This window comes from Tamandua tetradactyla, chromosome 5 (assembly GCF_023851605.1).
Source record: "Tamandua tetradactyla isolate mTamTet1 chromosome 5, mTamTet1.pri, whole genome shotgun sequence".
Lineage (NCBI taxonomy): Eukaryota > Metazoa > Chordata > Mammalia > Pilosa > Myrmecophagidae > Tamandua > Tamandua tetradactyla.
Window position 1 is genome coordinate 116,722,273 of NC_135331.1, and position 18,737 is coordinate 116,741,009.

The window sequence follows — 18,737 nt, forward strand, 5'->3', positions numbered from 1 at the left end:
AAAAGTTGCATCGTCAAAAGAGGGAAACTTACTCTGATCTGTTAAGAAATGAAGGTCACAGCAGAATTTAAGGCAGTGGCAAGCTAAGTTATGCTGTGTGTGTGAGAAATGGGAGCAAAGTAGTATGTTAAAAAATGTTCCAGATTCTACATCTCTACCACATTTTCTTTCACCTTTGAAATAAAGGAAGAAGTGGAGAGGAAAAATATCGGTGAGGTCTAGTTTTGCAAGGTTAAGCTTTTTAGGAAGAAACAAGCTTGTTGACGCTACTTAAGACAGAATATGACCTTGAATTAGAGACAGGTTAACTGCATATCTAATTGGTGAGTGCCGAAGACCTAACTGTACAGCACACTCTTCTCACCAAAGCCAAAGACAGGCAGGTGGCTACATTCTGCTGCCAGGTAATCATCTGAATCTCATTGGCAGGCACTGAAGCAAAAGGCAGAAAGTATGTTGCAGATGGCAGGGAATATTGGAGAGTGTTAGGAAGAGTGAAGGAAGCATAACTCAGTTATAACACACATATATAAACATTCCTCCCCAGTATTTTGTGTCATTTTGTTCATCAGCTGGCTATGACCTGTCACTGATCAAATAAGAAAAATACCTTATTTGCTGTTTGTTCTGTAACTGCAAGGATATCTTGGTTAGCCGCTTCATAACCCAAAACAACAATCTGGCTTGAAGATGAAAGAATAAATGAAGTATAGTTAAAACCTTAACTAAATGTAGCAAATACAAATATGGTGAACTAACTTTTCCTTGTGAAGATTACAGACTGCATTATAAAAAGCAGATCTAATATTCTTCTTGGTAGAATTTAATTAGCTTGAAGGGAAATAATTAAAAATAGAGAAAAAAAAGTTAAAGAATGTGAATTACCAAAATACAGTAATCTGATGTCAGTACTCCTCTTAATTTTTCTTATCTTTTTGATTACTTATGAACTAGATTAGAACAATCGATTGTTACACTTGACATTTTGTGTATTAGTCTGGAAATATGGGCATTAAAAACTGAAAATTGAACTGTGATTTGAGGAGTATTCCTAGATCTTCACAGAAGAGTGTGGAGAAATAGGAACACTTGTTCATTATTGCCAGGAATGTAAAATGGTACAGCCACAATGGAAAACAGTTTGGCATTTTCTCAGAAAGTTAAGTATAGTTACCATATAATCTGGTGTGATGGTTAGATTCTGGTGTCAGCTTGGCCAAGTTATGAGGCCCAGTTGTCTGGTCAGGCAAACACTGGCCTGATTGCGGCTGCAACGACATTTCATGGCTGGATGATAAACCGGAAGGCTGGTACATTAAATCACCAGTCAATTGATTGCATCTGTGGCAGATTACATCTGTGATTAATTAAGATGTGCCTCTCACTGATAATCCAATCAATCAAAGGCTTTTAAAGAAGGAGAAAGACTCTTTCACTGCTTCTTCAGCCAGTGATCCTCTCCTGTGGAGTTCATCCAGACCCTTCATTGGAGCCACCAGCTTCACAGCCTGCCCCATGGATTTTGTACTCTTCTATTCCCACGGTTGCATGAGGCACCTTTATAAATCTCATATTTACAGATCTCTCCTGTTGGTTCTGTTTCTCTAGAGTACCCTGACTAATAAACCTGGTAATCCCACTCTTAGTTATATATCCAAAAGAGTAGAAAAGTAGAGACTCAAACAGATATTTGCACATTTGAAGTGTTAATTATGACATTAACAAAATGTGGTATATACATGCAATGGAATATTATTCAGCCATAAAAGGGGTGAAGCTATGATACATTCAACAACATGAATGAACCTTGAGACATCATATTGAATGAAATAAACCAGACACAACAGGACAGATATTTTCTGATATTACTGATATGAAATAATCAGAATAAAATTCATAGAGTTATAAACTATGATATAGGGTACCAGAAGATCAGCATTGGGGGGATGTTAGGGAATAGGGAGTTAATGGTAGAGAATTTCTGTTTGGAATGATGGAAAAGTTTTGATAATATATATTTTTGATAGTAGCACAATATTGTGAATATCATGAACACACTGAATTGTGTATTTGAATGTAGTTAAAAGGGGACATTTTATGGTGTGTGTTTGCATATACACACACACAGATTAGTAGAATAAGTTTTTTTAAATGTCACAGGACTGTCCAACACAAACAGTGAATCCTAATGTAATGGTTGTACCATTTATAATCAGTGTCATTAAAAATTCACAAATTAAGCATCAGTTCTCCATTGTCTATTTTTCATCTCATCTCCTAGTAACCTATAGTCTAGATTTTAACTCTGTGCGTTTGCTTATTATAATTAGATCATGTTAGTGAGATCATACAATATTTTCCTTTTGTGTGGCTTATTTCATGCAACCTAATATCCTCAAAGTTCATCCATGTTGTCACATGCATTAGGACTTCATTGTCTTTACAGCTGAATAATATTCCATGATATGTATACACTGCATTTTGTTCATCCAGTCATCAGTTGTTGGCCACTTGGATGGCTTCCACCTTTTAGCAATTGTGAATATTGCTGCTATGAACATCGGCGTGCAAATGTCTGCTCACGTCCCTGCTTTCAGTTCCTGGGTATATACTTGGTAGCAGGATTGCTGAATCATCTGGCAATTCTATACTTAGCTTCCTGAGGAACCGCCCAACTTGTCCACAGTGGCTACACTATTTTCCATTCCCATCAGCAGTGAATGAATGTTCCTATTTCTCCATATACTCTCTGACACGTAGTTTTCTGTTTGTTTAATAGTGGCCATTCTAGTAGATGTGAAATGATAGCTCATTGTGGTTTTGATTTGTATTTCCCTAATGACTAGTAATGTTGACCATCTTTTCCTGTGCTTTTTAGCCATTCTTGGGGAACAGCTACCCTTCAGCAAACTGTTCCCTGTAGCCCCAGGAAGGTGCCGTGTTTTTAAATCACCCCTGCTTCCAACCCTATTGGGAACAGTATTGAAACAGAGGTTGCCAGCTGCTTTTTGTTCCGGGCTTGTTGAAACTGTAACTGCCCTCAGAGCCTAGGCCTGACTTCTGAATTCACTAATGAAAAGCCAGAATCAGTGCTTGTCCTTGCCTCCCCTCCCCCCTTATTTGGAAAGACAACTTTTATTTCCAGTCAGAGGCTATATTCTGGGTGGCCTGCTGTGAGATGGGGAATGGTACCAGCCTCCGGGGTGTGGAGAGTTTTACTCATAGTTCTTCACCACAGGTTATCAGCCTCTTCCTTCTTCTACTCTTCCCTGGTGGTGTACAATGTTCTTCTAGTCTTCGGTGCCCCGACACAATTGTTTCAGATAATTTCTGGCTTTTTACTGGCTGCCCGGGAGAACTAACTGAGTCTTAAAGCTCCCTACTCCACCATCTTACCCAGAAACTCCCCTGCATATGATTTTTTAATTCTTTCTCAATCGTCCTCTCTAGGGCAGACCCCCAGTTTCAAGAGAATATATTTCTTCATCTCTGAAATGAAGAAAATAATTCTTACCAATAATATCTAATCTTTCAAACCAGTCTTTCTCTTGGATTGCTCCTTTAAACTCATGCATTTTTTCCTGCATCTCCATTATTTGACAGATTCCTTCCCTTCCCCTTCCCCGTGACACTTAGACCTAAACATATCTTCCTTTCCTTGGATTGCTGTCCTATACCAGTGAAAAACATTCTTGCTTCTTTCCTCTTCATGCCTTTACATAAAACATGTGCAGAAACTCTCACTCATCTCAAATATGCTGTGATGTGACTGGTAGAGTTAAGGATAGAGGGTTGAATGATTAATTTATGGATATGCAAGTACATTTCAAATAAAAACTCTTCCTAAAAAAAAGGAAGAAAACTCTTTCCTTCCAAAGTAGAAGGAAAAGCAAATGTTTTTTGTCATGAAAGAGCCTCTCTGGTAGTGGAGAGAGGGGTGGAGGTCATTGTTGCGTGTTTAATCTGAATTTAATTTTTTTTGACAGAACCTAAAATTGCAAGACACATAAATCTGCATTTCTCACATTCTGTTACTCCTGTAGATTTTCCTTAAAGATTTCTTTACATATGTATATATTACCTTCTATTTTTATTAGTATTTCTTGTAAGTATTTCTTTATGGTATATTTCACAAGCATATATTAAATTGTGTGTATATAATGTTATAAGAGAGATATTTTAAATATATTACTTCTATTTTACATTCATAGAACAAGAAATTTTTATTCATAGAATGAGATGATGGACTTTTTGCTTTGCTTTTACATAAAAGGATCTTATTTTATACCACAGTTGAGCCTGTTTGTCTAATTCTGTGAGTTCATTTTCTCTTTGAATAATTTATGGCATCATTTTAATCTTAAATTTATGTTTGGACAGTTCCCCCAAATTTTTATTCACAGATTATAATTAACAATAATAATATATTGTTATTGATATTGCAAGTTCATCTCAACGCAATTTTAATACCTATTTGTAAAAGCATCAGAGACTTGAGCTCTAAGTTAGAATTATTTGGAAAACTTGGGATTTCCTTCACTTTTTTGTATTTGTAGTCATTCATTTTAATTTTTTTTTTTGCTCTAATAATTCAGGAAAATTGGACAGGTCAAATTCTGGGTGCTGTGATTGGCTGGCATTAATGCAGGTCATTCATATAAGATTTAGCGAAAGATGTCATGAAAATCAGAAATTTAATTTATAAGGCAGTCAGAGAAAAACAATTCTTTTAAGCACAGTCTTGTCAGCATTTTATGATGTTCATTCTGAAACTATAATTTATTTGTATATCTGTCAAAACATATAAAGCCATATTAAGTAAATATGAAAACATCATTTTCATAAATAATGAAAATATAGCAGGAATTTGAGACTCCATGTACATTTCTGTTTGTCACAAGAAGGTCAGCCTTTTGAAAAGGACTGGAAATGAACATTTCCCCAGAATTATATTTCCCTTCATTTGAGGTTATCTCTTAATTCCAGCATTTTACTATATTTGATAAACAGCCTGAATATACATTTTATTTATTAGGGGGGAGGCAATGAGACTTTACAAATTTCAACTGGTATTGCATTCTGCTGATAGGAATGGGAGTTTGCACCTCTCTGAAGAGATTACATGAAGTAGAATTGGAAAGCAAATTGTATTTACAAAAGATAGGATGATGTCCCTAATAGGTGTTCAGAATAGGCTATTCACTCATATTCTGCTGAGCTTTACTAGAAATAACTTCATTTTAAAAAAAGGACAAATCTGATTGAAGGTAAAGCATTCCCTCTCCACAGATACTTGTCTAAAGGGTTTACATTAAATTTTCCTGATGGGCACACAGCAATATTTTATGCTGTATCTGTATAAACTGGTAATATGGAAAATAAAAATATAAATGGTATACTTCTTTGATTCATGCACCAACCACATAGATTACTAGATTTGTATCTATAATTTTGGAAGAGATGTTGCAATGTGATGTTCTGACAATAATTATCATAGTTGTAATACTGGTATCTAATCTCACCTTGTTATTGAGGTAAAAAAAAATTCACAGTTGGTCTGTCAGAAAGATCACTTGCTATCTCTTGTTATCAGTGGTTTAATGCTGACCTAAACAGCTACTGATTAATTTCAAAATCATCACAGTGTCTATACTGTAGAATTACATGGTACATAATTTAATGCATTTCCTGTCTGCAGTGAGGATTATGAAAAGGCTAACAACTATGAACTACATGGCTTAAAGGAAACTTAATTTCTAATTTTTCTTTCTTTTGTTCCTTGTTTTAGATTTTAGAGTTAATAAAGGGGACACATTACCAGGTAGCCTGTCAAAAGTACTTCGAGATGATACATAATGTAAGTGAATTTTTTTTAACTTTATAGCCTCTTTCGCCTGTTATTATTCTGTATTTCTTTATCTTTTGTTATTGTGTATTTCATTCGGGATTCTCAGTTACAGCCATAGAAACCACTGTAGCTATTTTCAGCAGATAGGAATTTATTAGATGGTGTTAGGTTGCTTATAAATTTATAGAAAGACCAGAGAATCAAAGCTGGATGCTACAGAACCAGGAATATTGTAACTAGGAGAAACTACATCATGAGATGTATTGCAGCAGTCACTCACCACTCTACATATAGGGACTAGACCAGGAGTCAGCAGATATTTCTAAGAGCCAGATAGTAAATGTTTTAGTCTTTGTGGGCTATATGGTCTCTATAACAACCATTCTGTTGTCCTTGAAGCACAAAAGCAGCCTTAGACAAAATATAAATGAGTGGGTATACTGTGTTCCTATAGAACTTTACAGAAACAGAAGACAGGCCAGATTTGGCCCAATAGGCTTAGTTTGCTGACCCCTGTACTAGATCTAGAACCTTTGCCACAGCTGCCCAAAAGAGCTAAAGCCTTTTCCCATCTTCTTGCAGAATATCTGAGTCTTTACCTTGTGAGTGACACTTCATATAGTTCTCAGGCATAAACTCAAAAAAAAATAAGGCTTGCTGAGATTAAGAACAGACAGGATTGTAGGAACTATGGTACACAGTTAAAGGTATTCCCACTGACATTTTAAAAAATGTACCATGCAGACCAATAGAACACATCTGCATGTCAAATTGAACCTGTGTACAATGGGAAACAATATTTGGAAACGATATATCAGATGAAGGTCTAGTATCCAGAATTTACAAAGAGATTGTTCAACTCAACAGCAAAGGACAGCCAACCCAATTACCAAATGGGCAAAAGATTTGAACATACACTTCTCAGAAGAGGAAATACAAATGGCCAAAAGGCACGTGAAGAGATGCTCAGTTTCCCCGGCTATTAGAGAAATGCAAATCAAAACAACGAGATATCATCTCACACCCACCAGAATGGCCATTATTAATAAAACAGAAAATGAGAAATGCTGGAGAAGATGTGGAGAAAGAGGCACACTTATCCACTGTTGGTGGGAATGTCAAATGGTACAACCGCTGTGGAAGGCAGTTTGGCAGTTCCTCAAAAACCTAAATATAGAATTGCCATATGACCTGGTAATCCCATTGCTAGGTATCTACTCAGAAGACATGAGGGCGAGGACACAAACAGATATTTGCACACCAGTGGTTGTAGTAGCATTATTTACAATTGTGAAGAGATGGAAACAGCCAAAATGTCCATCAACAGACGAGTGGCTAAACAAACTGTGGTATATACATACGATGGAATATTATGCAGCCGTAAAACAGAATAAAGTTATAAAGTATGTAACAACATGGATGGACCTTAAGGACATTATGCTGAGTGAGATTAGCCAGAAACAAAAGGATAAATACTGTATGGTCTCACTGATATAAACTGACTTTAGTGAATAAACTTGGAGAATTTCATTGGTAACAGAGACCATCAGGATAGAAATAGGGTAAGATATTGGATAATTGGAGCTGAAGAGATACAGATTGTGCAACAGGACTGAATGTAAAAACTCAGAAATGGACAGCACAATACCACCTAACTGTAATCCAATTATGTTAAAACACTGAATGAAGCTGAATGTGAGAATGATAGAGGGAGGAGGGCTGGGGCACAAATGAAATCAGAAAAAGAGACAGATGATAAAGACTAAGATGGTATAATCTAGGAATGCCTTGAGTGTATAATGATAGTGACTAAATGTACAAATTTAAAAAATGTTTTTGCATGAGGAAGAACAAAGGAATATCATTACTACAGGGTGCTGAAAATAGATGGTAATTAATAAAATTTCACCTTATGTGTGAGACTAAAGCAAAAAATGTTTATTTGGTACAAAATTTATACTTTGACTAGTGCATTTCCTAATGTAACTTATGTAGACAGCTTAATTGAACACTTTTAAGTACATGGAACCTTGAGTAGGACATGAGATTTTGTTGGTTTGTCCAGAGTGATGCCCTGATAAATCCCAGAGTGATTTGAACATTGAATAAAAAAGTATTTGCAAAGTCCCCTTCAGGAAATGGTGAGAAAGGGGGAAAATTCAGCTTCCCCAAGTTGAATTCTTGATATTTTCACAAGCAGTGTGGACAATCAAAGCTATAGGCTGAGCCCCCAATCTTGGGGTTTGTTCATATGAAACTTAACCCCACAAAGGATAGGTCAAGACTACTTAAAGTTAGACCAGAGAACCTCTTTCGTTGTTCAGATGTGGCCTCTCTCTCCAGTAAAAGCAAACTCACCACCCTCCCCCGTCTATGTGGGCATGACTCCCAGGGGTGTGGACCTTCCTGGCAATGTGAGATAGAAATCCTGGAATAAGCTGAGACTCAGCATCAAGGGATTGAGAAAACCCCTAGATGAGCTGAGACTCAGCATCAGGGGATTGAGAAAACTTTTTCAATCAAAAGGGGGAAGAGTGAAATGAGACAAAATAAAGTGTCAGTGACTGAGAGATTCCGAACAGAATTGAGAGGTTATCCTGGAGGTTATTCTTACACATTAAATAGATGTCACTTTGTTAGTCAAGATGTAGTGGAGAGGCTGGAGGGAACTGCCTGAAAATGTGGAGCTGTGTTCCAGTAGCCATGTTTCTTGAAGATGACTGTATAATGATATAGCTTTCACAATGTGACTGTGTGATTGTGAAAACCTTGTGTCTGATGCTCCTTTTATCTACCTTATCAACAGATGAGTAAAACATATGGGATAAAGATGAATAATAGGGGAAACAAATGTTAAAATAAATTTAGAGTGAAATACTGTGATTGGTGAGGGGGAGTGGTGGGGGGTATGGTATGTATGAAATTTTTTCTGTTTTTTTTTTTTTTTTTTCTCATGGGCAGGCACCAGGAATTGAACCCCGGTCTCTGGCATGGCAGGCGAGAACTCAGCCTGCTGAGCCACCATGGCCTGCCCTCTGTTTTCTTTTTATTTCTTTTTCTGAATAGATGCAAATGTTCCAAGAAATGATCATGATGATGAATATGCAACTATGTAATGATATTGTGAATTACTGGTTATATTATATGTAGAATGGAATGATCAAAAGTTATGAATGTTTACATTTGTTTGATGTTTTTTGGTATTTAAAAAAATTTCTTTTAATTAATAAAAAAAAGATTATTAAAAAAAAATTGAGCCTGTGTGCCCCCAGTTTGCAGCCTCTGATTCTGAGCACAGGTTTCTAACCTGGGACAGATATCCAAGAATGGGTTTTGGAGGTCCGTGCACCTCTGGAAGCATTTTGTCTATGAAAGCATATGTACATATTTCTGGGGTCCATGGTATTTATCAGATTTCAAAGGGATCCATAACTCATACACACACTCAAAGTTGTTGCATTTATTGCATTCATCATCAGCTACCATACCCTGTTAATTTCTTTTTGGAGGGAGTGTGGTATATGATCTGGGAATCGAACCTGGGTCTCCCACATGGAAGGCGAGCATTCTACCACTAAACCACCTGTGCATCCACCCTGTTAATTTTTTGAATTACTTTTGTGAGTTTTCTTTTTCATGAAATAGCTTTTCAATTCTGGTTGTATAGTTGCAGAATATCCTACTTGATAAGATGTTTCATGGGAAGAATATATTCTGCAATAATACCAATAATAATGAAAATATGATAGCAACCAATATTTCAGTGCACACTGTAGCACTACAGCTAGGTGCTATTAGTCCCGTTTATGAATAAAGCTTTGAGAATCTGAGTAACTTGTGTTAGGTCTGACAGCTTATAGGGGTGGAACTTGGGTTGGAACCCAGACTATCTAATTCAGCCAAAGCTTATGAGCCTAACCATGATTGTGCTATACTGTAGTATCTGGTAGCACATTTGAAATAATAATTGCTTAGCATTTTGCGTCTAGATTCATGGGAGTGGTAAGCATGGAGGGACTTTAAAGGTCATCTGATCTAACGTCCATAGTTTATATATGAAGAAATAGATGTCTGGAGATTCTAAGTGACTTGCCCAAGGTACCACAACTGGTTAGTGGGAAAGCTGGAGCTAGAACCCAAGTCTGCTGTGGATCTAGTCCTCTTTCTACTGTACCTAACTTCCAAAAATGTTTTTCTTATTTAAAAACATAAAGAATTTCCTTTTACAAAATTGAAAGGATGAAACATCTTAAAAATACTAAGTAAACACAAAATCTGTTTTATCAGAATAGGAATCTTTACTAGATAAGCCACGTGTTTGTTGTTTTCAGTTCTAGTTTCTCAAAACTCTTACTCTTGTAGATTGCATTCCTTAATTTGCTTGCTCAGCTTCAGACTGTTTATTTCATACATGTTTTTAATTATTTGTGGACCCTCTTTTTTTTTTTAAACAAACAGCTCAGTATCTCAGAATTTAGAAATAACAGTTACAACTCCTGAATATATGTGACTCCTGTAATGGAGTCTCTTAAAAAGGTCTCAGAATTTTCACAAATTGAGTTCTGTTCCCTGTTGCCTTTTCTTTTTTTAATATGATTTGAAAATTAGGTTTAAAATTGAGTTTGTGACATAATCACTTAAAAAGTAAGGAATATATATATATTTTATTCCTCAAATTTGCTGTTTTAGTCTGTCATTCCTATTGATTATTCTCATAAGGGTATTGCTACTACTATTGCCAATTTTTGAAACTTGCCTTAGATTAATGAAGATATTGAAAAGATATGTAACTCGATTCTCCCCCATATAGAAATAGACTAAGTTAAACCACATGTAATTCAGTGAAATAAAAAGGCTGTTTATATTCACTAGATATCCCATACAGATTTTTAGATGTGAATATCTCTTTCCTTACTATTTTTTTAATTTGATTTAAAATAGGTTTTATTTTTATTGTTAGGTTTATGCCATCCTGCCCCCCTTGCCCCCCCAAAAAAAGCCATAACCTATGTTTGTTTTCCTGAGCCCTCTGTGATCAAACCTCACTTAGATGAAAGTTTTGAAAATGAGCCAGTTAATTGATACCATTTGCAGCAGCACTATGATAGTTCCATATGGCTTTTTTGGTAATACCAGCTGCTTCATTATAAGCTGTCATTGCAAAACCTCTTGATTAAAACCCAAAGATCCCATAGGTAAAACAATATTGCTCCCATTCCTTCAAAATCTACATTTGCTATAGCAGAAATATGAGACCCATGCTTGTATGAAGGTCATTGCACGCAATATGTGTTGATTCCAAGCAAGAGACAATCATTTAGTAGATGTCAAAAGCTGGCCTGCTTGAAACATGTTTGCTTCAGTGTTTTTAGGGAGTAATGGTTAATATAATTTTATCATTTTGTGTGTTTTTTACTTTCTACCTATTCCATGTGTAAAAGAAAACACTAGGCCTTGTGTAAGATAGTTTCTGGATTTTAATTGGAAATAATTTCTTTAGCAATAGACCTTTTTGTGCAATAAGTCACTCTGGATGCTTATTTCCAACTAGCTGAGCATAATTTTTTTTCTATCATATAAATTGATACAGAAATCTCATTAAAACCTATCACACATTTTCCTGCAATCTTGAGCAGCAAATACCAAGTATAATTAAGCCTTTTTATAACTCAGGATCATCAATATGAATATCACTTAAAGTGCTGGGCTAGAAGCCACCATCATCTCTCTCCTGGATCACTGAAATAGCTTTCTAACTCATTTCACAGCATCTACATTTGCCTTATTCCATCTCTTTGTCCTCCACACAGCTACTGGAGTGATCTACTCACCCCACCCCCAACCCCCAACAGATTAGTTTTATTGCATCTTTAAATTATCACAAAAAAGTCTTAGGAATCATCTGGCATCTTACTGTGTCCAAAGCTGGACAACTTTTAGATCTTATTTATCAGCCTGCTGAGCTGTTCCTTTTTCAGAGATGTAGGTACCATCCAAAAATTAAAATTGTTTTTAACTGTTGTGGCTTGCCAAATCAAAGCAGCTGAATTTGATACAAGTTCAGTGTCATTTTCTTCAAGAATTAACTTATCATTCTGGGCTTGAGATACTGAACAAGCAACTCAATCCTCATCTGAACCCTGCAGATGTATTTTTAACCCAAGAAATTTAAAATTTCAACAAGCGAGACCACTCTCCTGAATAACAACATTGATGGGGAAATGAGCATATACAGAACTCACCTTGTAAGGAAAGCCCAGTGTAACGTCTTTTATCATGTTCTGTACATGATTATCAATAGTGCAAATTGTAGCCAATTCTTTCTATTTCCCCACCATTTGTTGACCCAAAGCCTCTTCTTTTTCTTTCCAAGGACACTGAGTTCTACCCTGGTGTGATCGAAACCCTTCTGCAGGGTTCCTCTGGGACCCTTCACAATAACTGTGTATCCCTTCAGCATGATATTGATGTTTTCTGGAATGTTGACAATCTGATTGCTGTCATTCTCCAGTAGATGTGGCAAAAGCAGAGTGATCTTTTAAATGGAGAAATCTGATCATTTCAATAACTTGTTTTAAAAAACCTTCAGGAGTTTCCCAGTGCTCTTCAGATGAAGTCCATAATTTATAATGTAGCCTACAAAGGCCTCTATACCCTCCTTCCTCTAGACTCCAGCTATGCTGATCTTGTTTCATATCTTTTAAAGTACCTTGGGACTTCCAAACTAATATGACAGAATGAAAAATCTTTCAGTTTGCTAAAGCTGACAAATGCAATATGCCAGAAATGGACTGACTGGCTTTTACAATGGGGATTTATTAGCTTCCAAATTTAGAGTTTTAAGACTGTGAAAATGTCCAAATTTTAAGGTATCAACAGGATGATACCTTCTCTGAAGAAAGACTGCTGGCGTCTGGGACACCTCTGTCACATGGGAAGGCACATAGTTAGCATCTCCTACTCCTTCACTTCTGGGTTTCCTTGCTTTCGACTTCCAGTAGCTTCCTCTCTGAGCTTCTGTGGGTTCTCTCCTAGCTTCTCGAGGCCTTTTCTATATAAGCTTCTCTTTTAAGGGGCTAAAGGATTAAAGACTCTGAGTAAAACTTCTTGAAACAGACTTCAGAGCAAGTAAATCATCTGGTCAAGAGAACTTAATTATAATTCAGACAAAAGCATTTAGTAGTTCTATGGCTTTGGGTAAACCATGTAATCTCTTTAGTACTCAGTTTCCTAATTTATAATTGGAGGACATTCAACTAAGGGATCCCCAAGATCCTTCCAATCTCTTAACATTCTCTATTTATAAAACTTAAAGCCTTCTGTGCTGGTTTGAACTTGTTATATACCTCCAGAAAAGCCTATGTTCTTTTAGTCCAATCTTGGTGTGTGTAGTCTTGTTGTTGAGTGGAACATTTTGATTAAGTTGTTTCCATGGAGATGTGACCCCACCCATTCAAGGTGGGTCTTAATCTGCTTGCTGGAGACCTTTAAGAAAGCTAAGAGAGTTTAGAGAAGTTAAGAAAGAAAACACCCTGGGGAGACACAAGAAGGACCCTATAGGAGCTGAGGGAGCGATTTTGAAACCAGAAGCCTGGAGAGAAAAACTAGAAGATGTCACCATGTGTCTTTCCATGTGACAGAGAACCCCCAGATGCCAGCTTCCTTTCCTCCAAGAAAATATCTTCCTCTAGATGCCTTAATTTAGACATTTTCATGACCTTAGAACTGTACATTTGTAAGCTAATAAATCCCTTTTGTAAAAGCTAATCCATTTCTGGTATACTGCCTTCTGGCAGTTAGCAAACTGAAACATTTTCTGACTGAAATGTGTTAAACAATAAACTTACTTTTCATGGCAAACTTTGCAAATTGCACAGTTTCTATCTCTTGAGTTTTTAATGAATTGGTTTAAAAATTAAAAATAATAAAGGAAATTCGCAAATGAGTTCATTTGTTAAAAAATATAAATATATATCATACAAAATTCAGAAAACATTTTGAAATTAAGCAACATAGTAGCCAATTAAAAAGTGTTCTTGGTGATCTAGGCAGTAACTTTTAAAGTCAGTTTGTATACTAGGAATCTGTGGTACCCTTAAGTTTTATTGTAAAATAGGCCAGTAGGCCCACATGCATCAGCAGCTGTCTAAAGAGAATCCCGGGGTGCTCAGGTGTTTACCACAAGAGACCATGTTTCTGCTTTTTGGTTTACCCATCAGAAGTGTTCATCCTGGACCCCAGCAACTCCTTTTCTCCCTTGCTGTTCCATTTTAATCTACCATAGATTATGCATGGCTCCAATCACATCACTTCTCTACTTAAAGATCTTTGGTGATTCCCTGTTGCCTACTGAATGGAGTCCACATTATAGACCTGGTTTTCAAGGCTCTCTGAGGTCTGGCTCCAGCCCTTCCTTCCATCCTTCTTTTGTATTCCCTTTATATGCCTTTCACACCAGGCTATCTGAACTACTTAGTTTCCTAGAACATTCCCTCTTTACCTTGCTCATGTGGTCCTCCTGCTCTTAATGCTTTTTCCCCTCATTCTCCCAGGTTTTCATTCTCACTGTTTTTCCAGGCCTGATTAGACTAGCACTCCCCTCACCAGGTCTTCCCCAATCTTCTCAGACAGAATTTCTCTCCGCTGTGGAGCAAAATAATCCTTTATCCATGATCCTTGTCACTCTTCCATTCTTGATAGAGGATTTTAAGTATGTGTGTGTATTAACATTCTCCAGGGAGACAGAACCGACAGGAGAGGGGTGGGTGGGTATGTAAATATTATGGCATTTATTATAGGAATTAGCTTATGTGACTGTGGGAATTAGCAAGTCCAAATTCCATGCAGCAGGCCACAGGTTGGGAACTCTGAGGAAGGTTTTGATGAATTTCCCTGGAGAAGCTGGCTGGCTGAGGTAGACATAGAAATTCTTTATGAGTGCTGAGATCACCACTTCTCCCTTTAAGGCCTTCATCTGTTTGGAGGGGACTTCTATCATCGCTGAAGGTAGTCTCCTTTATTGATTATAGATGTAACCGTCCATAGATGCAATCAACTGATGAATTACTTAAATCTGTGAAATACCTCACAGTAACAGGCCAGTGCTTGCTTGAACAAACAACTAGATACCAGAACCTAGCCAAGTTTACACATGAACTTAACCATCACAACATTTTACTTGCTAGTAAATCCTGGGCAAGATGCTACAGGAACCGTAAGAGTCCATAGAATGCTGTGATTCTGTAAGACAGTGTTTCCAAGGTACTCTTTGGAAGTAAAAAATTTGTTCGGAAACAGAAACATTGGGAGAAAAGAAGCTGAACAAAATTAGATAGGTATCTTTACTTAGACTTGTCAGAACTTTTACACCAAAGTGCATTGTGGCGCACACACTCACAAACATGTTTGTTTCTCAAACATATTTTTATTTATTCTTTTCAAGTTTTAATTTCAAAGTAATCATCAATAAGAATTGATAATGACTTGGACATGGCCAGGATTGAGGGCAGAGTGTGGCAGGGAGAGATGCTTGGAAAGTAAGGGGGAGGAGACATAAAGTAGGCCCCACAGAATGGGTGGTGATAGCAGTCACTGGGAGTGAAGAGCAGGGGAGAGGGGAAAGGATGAATTTCTAGTTGAAATGTTGAGTCTGAGCTGCAGTTGAGCCATATGGGATGTTAGATAAAAGTTGGGTATAAGGAACTAGAGCTAAGTGCAGAGGTTTGGGCTGGAAATGTAAATTCAGAAGTCATAAATTAAAAAAATTAAGTTATGAAGTCCTGTTTCAGTAGTAATTGAAGCTGGCTCTGAATGAAATCATATAAGTAGTGGACTATTATGAAAAAGAAGTACTAAGGTCCACATTCCAGATAGTAAAAGGTTTTAAGTGAGGGTTAGGACAGTGTTTGAAACTGCTTTGCTTACAGTTTTACTATATATTGATGTGATAACTCTGCTTCCTTACACAGGTGGATGATTGTGGCTTTTCTTTGAGTCATCCTAATCAGTTCTTTTTTGAGAGCCAGCGGATTCGAAATGGTGGTAAAGACATTAAGAAGGAATCCATCCAACCTGAAACTCCTCAACCCAAACCAAGTGTCCAGAAAACCCAGGGTGCATCATCTGCTCTGTCTTCTTTAAATTCCTCTCTGGAAGTGGATATGGAGGGACTGGAAGATTACTTCAGTGAATAATTCTTGGGTAGTTTAGTAATCCTTTTTGCTCACCAGCTTTCATTTCCTATTTTTAATATTTTGACTTTTTCTTTTTTAACCTTTTTGTTTAAGTTTTCCTTCTACCACACACCACACATTTCTAAGGAAAGCAGGCTTGCAGGTAACATTAAAACCTCCACTCTATTTTGCCTTAACAAGAGGGAAGAGGAAGAGTTTCTGTTGAAATCTAGCACCTGATTGATGTGATTTATGTCCTGTTTTAGGAGATAAACACAGCTTCCTGGTCTGGTTGTAGTCTCCTAGAAATAATATAACTGGAAACAAGTATTATTTTAGCCTTATTACTTTGTAATTTTGACCCTGATCCATTTTTATTAATAAATATCAAAATATATATGAGAGTGTTTGTGTATAGATAAAAGTCTTATTATGTCATAAGAGATTGCACATTGACTCAGTTTTTCAAGTGGTATTTTAGAGTATCCAATATGAACAAGTCACCAATGAAGATTTTATACTGTTTCTTTTTTCCTTCTTTCTTCCCTTCCTTTCCCTTTCCCTCTTTCTTTCCTCCCCACCACTCCCCTCCCCTCCTTCTTTTCTTTCTTTCTTTTTCCCCTCTTTTTTTTAATACATTTATTCCACATCAGCCAGAAGAACTTTTGCCCCTTTGAATAGCAACAGACTCTATTGAAATGAAGTGTTGCTTGACAATTAAGAAAAACAGAATTTGTATGGTCAGTTATGTTTATTAATGAAGCAGAGTGTTTTATTATACAAAATTACGTTCCTCCTTATCTCTTGTCATTTTTCATTCACTCTGCAGTCAGGTTCAGGATGGATGGATGGATGGATGGATGGATGGATGGATGGATGGATGGGTGGGTGGATGAATGGATGGATGGAAAGAACATTGTGAGGAAAATCTGAAGTGAAGTGTTTCCTCAGCCCATGCCCCACCTTCCACACCTTATTGCTTCTGTGGCTGTTATGAAATTTCATATAGGCTTGATAGATCGATTAACTTCAGTAATGATTATTCTAATGTATGTAATAACTCATCTGTGCTAGTTTGAAACTGTTGTGTACCCCAGAAAGCCATGTTCTTTAATCCTGATTGACTATTGCTGTATGAGATCTTTTTATTAATTTCATTCAATGGAGATGATCCCACATTTGGGAGAAACAGATATCTGTAAAGGAGATATCCTATAAAGGGTATAGGAGATATCTGTGAAGTACAGTCAATGCAAGCTAGGGTCTATAGTCAACAGTAACATTGTAATATGCTTCCGCTGAATGTAACAAAAGCATTATGCCAAAGCTAAATGTCAGTGGGGAGTGGTGGAATAGGAGGCCATGGGGAAGGGGTATGGATTCTTGTGAGAGAAAAGGAAATGCCTTCATAAAGATTATGGTGACAAAGGCACGTCTGTACACTTAGGTTAGATTGTGTGATGTATGAATAAAACAGTTTAAAAATGAACAAAACAAGTGCTAGAGAAAATGCAGAGAAAGAGATATACCTATTCACTGTCAGTAGGGAAACTGAGAGGTGAAGCCCCTTGCAGGGCAGTGTGGTGATTCCACAGGAGGCTAGGGGTGGGGTTGTCATATGATCCTGTATATACCTGGAGGAACTGAGTGTGGGGACACGAATGGACATTTGCACACTGGTGTTTATGGCGGCAGTGTTCACCATCCACAGTGAATAGAGGTAGCCTGAGGGTACAACGACTGAGGAATGAAAGGGGAAACTTTGGTGTGTAAGTACAATGGATTACTGAGTGGCTGCAAGAAGGAATGAAATTGTGAGGCATGCAACTAAGTGTATGAGCCTTAAGGACTGTGTGTTGATTGAAATGTCAGGAACAAAAAGACAAATATTGTCATGCCTCAATCTTATGGATTAACTATAATATAAAAACTCAGTAAACTGAAGTTGAGGACATGGATTATCAGGTTGGGGTCTATTGTAAAGGGTCCTAGATTGTAAGCTCTTACAGCAGTCATATGTATTCAGGAGGTATAACTGTTGTTTCTACGTTCTGAGATACTGAGCTGTTTGTTTATAACCTGATCATTTCCAAAAACTTCGGGTATTTATGTAACACTTGAGACTCGGAGTTACAGCTCTGAAGCAATGAAAGTCAGCAATACCCCATACAGAAACTGTTTAAAAAGTTGAAAAAAGAATCAGACTTCAACAGAATACAGGGTAAAGGATGATATCATCCATATTTTGAAATTTCAATTTCTATGTGAGACTAATGAGAGAAATGTTTATTTGGTGCAAAATTTATATTTTGGGTAGTACATTTCCTAATTTCACTTTTATGGTCAGTATAAGTACATGGAGTCTTGAATAGGAAGAGAGATTTTGTTGGTTTGTCCAGGTTAGTGTGATGCCCTAATGTATCCCAGAGTAAGTTGGGCAGTGAATAAAGAAGTATTTGCAAAGTTCCCTTGGGGGACTGGGGAGAAAGGAGGAAATATTCAGCTTCCCTATTTGGAGAATTTCTAATATTCTTGAAAGCATAGGTAACAACCAAATCAATAGGCCGAGCCATTGATCTTGGGGTTTGTGCCTATGAAACTTACTCCTGCAAAAGATAGGCTAAGCTTACTTAAAATTATGCCTAAGAGTCACCCCCAGAGAACCTCTTTTGTTGCTCAAATATGGCCTCTCATTCTAAGCCAATTTGGCAGGTGAA

General features: G+C 37.0%; 1 protein-coding gene across 3 annotated transcripts in view; it reads left to right on the plus strand.

Moving 5' to 3' along the window:
* The window catches only part of PRIM2 (DNA primase subunit 2), a 389,523-nt gene extending 373,099 nt beyond the window's left edge, over positions 1-16,424 (plus strand). For all 3 annotated transcript variants that reach the window (XM_077162165.1, XM_077162166.1, XM_077162164.1), the window contains exons 13-14: positions 5,789-5,857; positions 15,817-16,424. In XM_077162165.1, coding sequence (XP_077018280.1) covers positions 5,789-5,857; positions 15,817-16,041 — 294 coding nt within the window. In that variant the 3' untranslated portion in view covers positions 16,042-16,424. The remainder of the gene's footprint in view (positions 1-5,788; positions 5,858-15,816) is intronic.
* The last annotated feature ends 2,313 nt before the right edge of the window (positions 16,425-18,737 follow it).